The sequence below is a fragment of the Strix aluco genome, chromosome 18 (genome assembly GCF_031877795.1).
Source record: "Strix aluco isolate bStrAlu1 chromosome 18, bStrAlu1.hap1, whole genome shotgun sequence".
NCBI classification, from domain to species: Eukaryota; Metazoa; Chordata; class Aves; order Strigiformes; family Strigidae; genus Strix; species Strix aluco.
Window position 1 is genome coordinate 13,207,073 of NC_133948.1, and position 8,899 is coordinate 13,215,971.

The 8,899-nt window shown below is 50.6% G+C and overlaps 1 protein-coding gene across 6 annotated transcripts in view; it reads left to right on the forward strand.

Moving 5' to 3' along the window:
• Positions 1-7,045, forward strand: part of TAOK3 (TAO kinase 3) — a 94,277-nt gene extending 87,232 nt beyond the window's left edge. For all 6 annotated transcript variants that reach the window (XM_074843901.1, XM_074843906.1, XM_074843900.1 and 3 more), the window contains 4 exons: positions 2,691-2,930; positions 3,872-4,084; positions 4,521-4,703; positions 5,595-7,045. In XM_074843901.1, the coding sequence (XP_074700002.1) occupies positions 2,691-2,930; positions 3,872-4,084; positions 4,521-4,703; positions 5,595-5,756 (798 nt within the window). In that variant the 3' untranslated portion in view covers positions 5,757-7,045. The remainder of the gene's footprint in view (positions 1-2,690; positions 2,931-3,871; positions 4,085-4,520; positions 4,704-5,594) is intronic.
• The last annotated feature ends 1,854 nt before the right edge of the window (positions 7,046-8,899 follow it).

Sequence of the window (8,899 nt, forward strand, 5' to 3'; positions counted from 1 at the left end):
AATAGTTTTCCACACAGATGTGACTGCTTTTATTAACTGAGGAGGGGCGGCATCGTTGGCTTGCAGACAGAAATATTATGTGGGCCACCCACTCTGGGTCAGATGCTTCCTCTGAGCTCCTGGGCATTAGATTTTGGGGGACCCTGCTGGGCTTCTTTCACAGCACAGGGCAGAGCAGTTTGTGCCACGTTGAGTGCCAGGGCCACCTGTGGGATGGCTGAAAGGGCATCACGTGAGGAGTTCTACTTGGCTAAAGAAAACTTCCACAGTTGAAATAACATGTAATAAACCAGTAATAAACTTATGAACAATATTAAGGTTGCAGAATGAAATGTTACAAATTTAAGAGATACCAAAAATTCAGTCCTCTTTTGTGTCTGCTTTCTGGTTGTCTGCAAATAATCAGTTGCTTTTCCACTGGGCTCTGTTCAAATTAGTGCACACAGTGGGTGATGGTTTGCTAATGAGGAGCTATTCAACATCTTGCTTTTCCTCATTAGTTATTCACCCTTGCCTTACAGGCTACCTGTAGTCAAACAGCACTTTGGAGAAAGAATTACTACTTGTAGATTTTTCTATGGTAGTCGCTGTAGTTTCTGAATTCTTCATGAATGTTATTTTTGGATAAAGACTATCAGATGAGAAGGTATTTTAGTAAAGGTTGAGAGTGAGTGATCGATCAAAAATTTCTAATAATCATGTACTTAATCTGTTACCATCAAATTTTCCAGCATACTTAACGTTGCCCTGTATTTTACCTGTTCAGAGCTTTGCTGCCCTTGACTTCAGATGTGCCTGGGGCTGCTGAGCTGCTTTGCAGATCACATCCAGACATGTCAACTCAGCCACCCTGACAATGAACGACACTGAAAAATTGGATTTGGGCACCTTTATCACACCATATAAGCTCTGTGGCAGGGATGAGAACAGAATTCAGTTACCTAGCATGGTATTTTAACCAGGAAACAGTCATCTGAGCTCCTGCATTTAAGCTCTTAAGAGACCTAATTTTCAGAATTAACTAAAAGTGTTTATTTTCTGAAAATAGCAGCCATATGAACTAGTTGAAATTCACTGGGTCAGACAGCTGAAGCAAATAATGCTTTGAGAATGTTTTTTTTTTCTTGATGTTTTAAGTAGCCACAGAGGTTCTTTTTGTAGAAATGGGAAAGTGGTTGTGAGAAGTGGAGTGCCTCTATTTGTTCATGCTGTGTTAACTAAAATCAGGTGTGGAGTGGGCACAGGAGGGGCTGGCTGTCCTGGCCTAAGATGAAGGCCCAGGAGAGGCTGGCTGTCCTGGCCTAAGCTGAAGGCCCAGGAGAGGCTGGCTGTCCTGGCCTAAGCTGAAGGCACAAGTGCTCACTGCATGGGCTGACGTGCTGTCTGAGTGTGCTACCTGCCTTTGCGCAAGTGGGAAATTATTTCAGCACACCAGTAGATCTAATTTATCTTGGCTGTCAAGGTGCAAGTTTTGCTATCCTTATGGCCACGATGTTGCCATCCTTATGGCCAAGAATGCAGAAACAAGACCTGGTTGTTTCTTTCCCCATCCTTCTGGCTTAAACCTGTCACAGCTGTAACAGCCAAAGGGTCTGAAGTGCCTATTTGTGGGTGCTGATGTTGAGAATTACAACAGGTTACAACATGCAGGCAACAACTCAGAATACTTAGATTTTTTTGCTTCTATTGCAGAAACTCCTTAGACTGAGCCAACACTGGGCTCTCCCTGTGCTGGGCGCTGGGCGTGTGCGTAGTGCGAGGCAGCCCCCGCTGTGCCTGTCTTAGTCTAGCGTGAAGCACAGTGATGAGTTGTAAACTTGAGAGCTGAAACTGAGACGTACCAACAGACCATCTGTGAAGGTCACCAAATATCAGCAAGGGGTACAGCTGTAATCACTGCTTGACTGAGCTGGAGTCAGCTCTGTGTTCCACAGGTTGTGGCTGATACCTTGAGACAGAAATATTAGCAGTAATCAGGGAGAGAATCCAGTATGTTCCTCTTCCTTGGCTTGTAACTTGGTGAAAGTTTTCCGAGACTGCGTGGCACCATGTGTGGGGACCCTTAAATGTGCACATTGCAAATTGTTTGAGGCTTTGGTTGTATCCTCATTTAAAAAAAATGTGCTGTGCCTGGGGCCAGCAACCACCTGTACACAGCAGTAGATTAAATTCTTTTTCTTACCTGATGTGTGTTGGAGCTGTTCACCTCTGCTTTGGCCATAGTGTAAGTGATAGGAGAGCAGCCTCATCTCCCAGTGGCTAGCAGGGGGTCAGCGTAATTTAAAACAGACAAATAACAGCTCCTGATTTGGTCAGTCACCCCAGCCCAGACCCTCCCACCTCTGAGCACCCCAGGATGTATTTACAAAAACTCCTGTGATTCTCAGCAGTCACAGAGGGCTGGCATGTGGTCCCAGTGCCACCTGCTGGAGACTCCCTGGGCGATCCAGGAGCTGCCAGAGGAGCAGGGGAGGGATGGAGGGATGGATGGAGGGATGCTAGGTGGCCAGCTTTATTAGCGTTCCCATCGCGCTGCTGGGTTTGTGTTTCCCCTGTGGCACGTAGAAGTCCCTGATGTCATCTGGAGGAGTGACCAGGACACCCGGCCTCACAAACTCAACTACTGCATCTCAGGGCAGAGAGAATTACTCCTCAGCTTTTGTCTTGTGCTCTGCTGTCCTCTTGTGCAGGAGTTGAACAAGAAACGGACCCAGAAGGAAATGGAGCACGCCATGCTGATCCGGCACGACGAGTCGACGCGTGAGCTGGAGTACAGGCAGCTGCACACGCTGCAGAAGCTGCGAATGGACCTGATCCGGCTGCAGCACCAGACTGAGCTCGAGAACCAGCTGGAATACAACAAGCGGCGAGAGCGGGAGCTGCACAGGAAGCATTTCATGGAGCTCCGGCAGCAACCAAAGAACCTGAAGGTGCTGGAAGCTTTCCTTCCTCCTCTTCCAACCTCTGTCCTGCCGGGGAGGCTGGTGTGTGTGCTTGCTGCCTCCTGCGAGCAGCATCCGTGCTGCAGAACCACTGCTCCCACCAGCACTGTGTGCTCTCCCTCACGTCCCTTTCCTCTGCGCAGGGCCGCTCTGGTATGAGAAAGTTGTGGCTATTGCAGCAAAGAGCTCACTGAGGACTTTTTTCAGTGCCGTGCTCATTGAGGCTGCTGGGTAAAAATAGGCGAGTCCTTAGCAAAGTATTACAGAATTTGCTTCTGATGAGCTGTACTTTCTTCAGGCCCTTGCTGGTGTCAGCCTATAAACCTTGATATGGAAGGGGGTTGGTTCTTGCTTTCAAAGTCAACAGAGAATGTGGGGATGCTGAGTGCTGTGCTCTGCCCCAGTTCAGCTGCAGGTTGATTAGAAACCTCTGAGCTGTTTGCTGTGGGAGATCTCTGTTCCTCTGAACATCCAAACAGGCACGTTGCTTTTATTCACTTTGTCACACCCTCGCTAAGTTCTCAGATCTGCAGTCTCCGTGTAGCGTGTGGGGGAGGCGGGGGAGGCAGCAAGATGGGAGGCCTTGAAAAAGCAAACGCTGTCTGGGAGGCAGGCGGCAGGGTGATGGGCTGGGCGACCTGCAGGAAGCAGGTGTAGAGGATGGAGATGCCCTGGGCTGAGGAGAGCTTAGTGGATCCTGTTCCTGGCCCAGGCCCGTGGCCAGTGCTGAAGCAGGGCCTGAGCTGATGCTGCTCGTTAGATCGCTGTGAGCGCGGCGCACACCCTGCTCGCCCAGGTGCCGGGGCAGGAGGCAGCACAGAGCACAGGGCAACTGTGGCTGTCTCTCACCAACCCACCCATTTGGATATGCTATAACCTCTCCATTCCCAGAGCTCTTCGTGCTCTTCACATCGTTCCTTCCTTGGCAGGCTATGGAAATGCAGATCAAAAAGCAGTTCCAGGACACATGCAAAGTGCAAACTAAGCAGTACAAAGCACTGAAGAATCACCAGCTGGAAGTAACTCCAAAGAGTGAGCACAAGACAATTTTGAAGAGTCTGAAGGACGAGCAGACGAGGAAGCTCGCCATCCTGGCAGAGCAGTATGAGCAGAGCATCAACGAGATGATGGCCTCACAAGCGGTAGGTGCAGCAGCCGGCACCTCCTGTCCCTGGGCGGGGGGTCCCGACCGCGGGGCGAGGAGGTGGGGTACAGTCGGGCCATCAGTCCTTGCAGCACGCCGTGTTCTTCCTCTCCTAGCTGCTGGGTGGTTAGCGATGCGGTGGTGTTGATAACAACTGTTTTAAATAATGAATCAGGCAGCACTTTCCCTCTTGTCATAAGCATCCTGCAGAACATGCATCCCTCGCCTGCTGGGGTTTTAGAATCGGATCTTCTCTGAGGCTTCTGCCTCTGTGTGAGTGGGGAAGCAGCTGTTCCAGAAGCCCTTCTTGCTTTCTCACGGTGCCACCAGCCAGAGGCTCCCGGCTTTGAGAAAGGAGAGCAGTGTGCCGCTGGCCTCGGAGCAGAGAAGTTACTAGTGGAGGGTTGAATGTTGTCTTCCCAATGATCTTACAGCTACGGCTGGATGAGGCCCAAGAAGCAGAATGCCAAGCCCTGAGACTGCAACTCCAGCAGGAGATGGAGCTGCTCAACGCATACCAGAGCAAAATTAAGATGCAGACAGAAGCACAGCATGAAAGAGAACTCCAGAAGCTGGAGCAACGGGTGTCGCTGCGCAGGGCGCATCTCGAACAAAAGGTACGTTCTGGGGGGGCTGCTGGGGGTACCTGGTTACGCGGGGCAATCACAGAATCATCTAGGTTGGAAAGGACCTTGAAGATCATCCAGTCCAACTGTTAACCTAGCACTGACAGTTCCCAACTCCACCAGATCCCTCAGCGCTGTGTCGACTACTCTTAAACCCCTCCAGGGATGGGGACTCCCCCCTGCCCTGGGCAGCCCATTCCAACGCCCAACAACCCCTTCTGCAAAGAAATCCTTCCTAAGAGCCAGTCTGACCCTGCCCTGGCGCAGCTTTAGGCCATTCCCTCTTGTCCTGGCGCTGGTTCCTTGGCTCAAGAGACTCATCCCCCCTCTCTGCACCCTCCTTTCAGGTAGCTGTAGAGGGCCATGAGGTCTCCCCTCAGCCTCCTCTTCTCCAGACTAACCCCCCCCAGTTCCCTCAGCCGCTCCCCATCAGACCTGTGCTCCAGACCCTGCACCAGCTCCGTTGCCCTTCTCTGGACACGCTCGAGTCATTCAATGGCCTTTTTGTAGTGAGGGGCCCAAAACTGAACCCAGTCATTGAGGTGCGGCCTCACCAGTGCCGAGTACAGGGGTAAGATCCCTTCCCTGTCCCTGCTGGCCACGCTATTTCTGATACAAGCCAGGATGCCATTGGCCTTCTTAGCCACCTGGGCACACTGCTGGCTCCGGTTCAGCCGGCTGTCAACCAACACCCCCAGGTCCCTCTCTGACTGGCAGCTCTCCAGCCACTCCTCCCCAAGCCTGTAGCGCTGCTGGGGGTGGTTGTGGCCGAAGTGCAGCACCCGGCATTTGACCTTACTGATCTTGCTTCGGGCGCGGGGTCGGCGCCGTACCCGGGGCGGTGGTGCTCTGCTAAGGGGCTGCTGACTCTGCTTCTTTCAGATCGAAGAGGAGCTAGCCGCCCTCCAGAAGGAACGCAGCGAGAGGATAAAGTTTCTGTTGGAAAGGCAGGAGCGAGAGATTGAAACGTTTGACATGGAGAGCTTGCGAATGGGCTTTGGGAATTTGGTCACATTAGAATATCCCAAGGAGGACTATAGATGAGATTAAATTTCTTTGCCATTTAAAAACAAAAAAAAAAAGACAAAAAGCAAACAAAATAATGAGAAAACTTGCAAAACCAACATTCCCCATGTTAACGGGCGTGCTCTCTCTCTTTCTGTCTCTCTTACTGACATCGTGTCGGACTAGTGCCTGTATATTCTTACTCCATCAGGGGCCCCCTTTCCCCCTGTGTCAAGTCCCGGTGCAGGACAGCTCCTGGCGGTCTTTTCCATAGTATGTCACAGTATTGATGTCTCTGTGCAATGATTAAAAATGTTTCAGTGAAAACTTTGGAGACAATTTTAATGGAAAAAAAAAAAAAAAAAGTGGATGTTTGTTGCTTTTGAGCAATCACTCATTTTACCACCAATCAATGAAAGTACAAGCAAAAAAAAATAATAATCAAAAGATATATACAAACCCAGGGGGAGAGAGACTAAATCCGCAGCCTTACCTTAACTAGCTGCTGCATAATTTTATTTTATTTTTATTTTTTTGGTATTTATTCATCAGGAATAATTAAATAATAAAAAATTTTATTAAAGATTGAAAAATTTGATACATTTTACAGAAAAAAAACTTAATCGTGATGTACATATCAGTGGTGACATATTATTACTTTTTTGGGGGTGGGGAGGGGCGGGGCAAAGATCTGGTGATTTTTAGAAGAACCATGCCAGGCGAGGCGGGGATGAGACCTCGGCCCTCGGCATATTCTTGATTGTATCATAATCATTTTCTGCTGTCGCAGAGAATGTGAATACACTTAAATGAGCCCACAGGATCCCAGTAGCACAAATTGGGCTTTGTCAAATCGTGTATTTTGTGTATAGAAGGAATTTAAGGAGAGCTTTTACTTATTTTCATATTGTATTTTAACTGTTTCTCTGATCAAAAATTTTTTTACTTCTTTCCCCCCTTCCCTCCTGCTCCCAGCCACCCCGCCCACTCTCCAGTTCAGTACTTGGAGTTCAACACTGTCTGTTAGTTCATCCCCAGCCTTTTTTCTTTTTTTTTTGTTTTGTTTTGTTTTGTTCCTCCCCCAAGTCCACCCCCAACCCCATGATCTTGGTCATAAATATTGCATTATTCACACTTTCAAACTGTGTATTTTCTTACAATAAAAAGATAAAAAAAAAAGGCTTTACTTCTTTTGCATGCACTTTAAAAAAAAAAAAAAAAACACAAAAACAACAAAACAAGAAAAACATTTTTCAGGTTCCAAGGAAGAGCATGAATTAACTGTCAGAGCTTTTAATTATATTTGTAAATAAAAGTGTTCATCACAACGCCTGGCTGTCTCATTGTGGGAGTCGGAGGTGGGAAGAGGGGAGGTGACCCCCTGCACCCCCCGGGGGTGTGAAGGGGCTGTGCGGCAGGGCTGCAGGAGCCTCTGGGCCTTGGTTCCAAACCTGCTTTTCTTGCCAGTGGAGGTTTTTAGGCTAATGGATTGTGGCTTATTTTTTTTTCTGTCCTGCTTCCAGCCTTGAGGAGCCCCAAGCCGGATCAGCCCTTGCTGCACAGGGAAGTGCAGCTCTTCAAGCGTGTCTCCGCTCACCCGATACCCTTAGTCCTGTGGATCTTGGACTTGAGCAGTGGGGGATGTTTTCCTGAAAAAACATCGATCCTGTTTTAAGGGCTGGGCTGAAAAAACTACCTTGGGGCAGAAACCAACCCCCTTTCCCAGTTCGAGTCACTCTGGGTTTTTTACAGGGCCTTGCTGCAGCATGTTGAGGTTTTTGATACCTGTTTCTCAGACCACTTGGGTGCAGACCTCTGGGAAAGGAAGTAGTTTTAAAAGGGGGGAAGGCTTCTAATTCCATGAAGTAAATTACATTGTGGCTTCCTCTTTTTCAACCTTTTGAAGACGTCAGACTGGACCCAAAGGTTCCTTTTTCTGCTTTAAGCGCTTAGGAGACACCACCAGGCCTCACTCCAAGCTGTCGGAGGATCAGGAAAACAACCGGGACCTGCCGCTTGGCTGGGGAGCGGCTCCAGGTCAGTAAAGCTGGTGGTGCTGCTCCCAGGAGCAGTCGGGGCGCAGCTGTGGCAGCGTGGGGGGCTCCTGCAGTGCCTCAGCTGTGGGAGCGGGCAGGTCCCTGGGGGGGCAGTGCCAGCTGTGGGCTAACGGCTCGGGGCTCCCCCAGCCCAGGGAGGCTGTGGGAGGGGGTGGAAGGGCTCCTTAACAGCTGGCTCTGCTCCCCGCAGCTGGCCGGGCCCAGGACAGACCTGTGAGCACAGCCCGCCCCAGCAGCCGCAAGGAGTGAAGTACCCTGCCGGTGGGGAGCGAGGTGCCAGCTCCAGGAACACCCTGGAGAAAGGAAGCGTCCTCTGAATTTCTAGAGCCTGCCTGCCAGCGCTCCCTTTGCCATGAAGCTTCACTGCGAGGGCAAGCTGCACCTTGACGCAAGCAGATGTAAAATTTGCACAAGGTAGGATCACAGAATCGTCTAGGTTGGACAGACCTTGAAGCTCCTCCAGTCCAACCATGAACCTCACACTGACCGTTCCCAACTCCACCAGATCCCTCAGCGCTGGGTCAACCCGACTCTTCAACCCCTCCAGGGATGGGGACTCCCCCCCTGCCCTGGGCAGCCCATTCCAACGCCCAACAACCCCTTCTGCAAAGAAATGCTTCCTAAGAGCCAGTCTGACCCTGCCCTGGCGCAGCTTTAGGCCATTCCCTCTTGTCCTGGCGCTGGTTCCTTGGCTCAAGAGACTCATCCCCCCTCTCTGCACCCTCCTTTCAGGGAGTTGCAGAGGGCCAGGAGGTCTCCCCTCAGCCTCCTCTTCTCCAGACTAAACCCCCCCAGTTCCCTCAGCCGCTCCCCATCAGACCTGTGCTCCAGACCCTGCACCAGCTCCGTTGCCCTTCTCTGGACATGCTCGAGTCATTCAATGGCCTTTTTGGAGTGAGGGGCCCAAAACTGAACACAAGTCATCGAGGTGCAGCGAATCGAGGTTGTTGGACTGAAAGCCGTGAGCACTCTGAGCTGCGTTCCTCCCACCCCAGCACTTGTTTTGGGCAGCGTGGCCAGGAATGGGGAGCTCCTGTCAGGGGGTCCAGCCCCTTTTTACCCCAGGAGGAGGAAAGGAACCCCATGAGCACTGCCCTCGTCCCCCAAGAAGACAACCACACCATC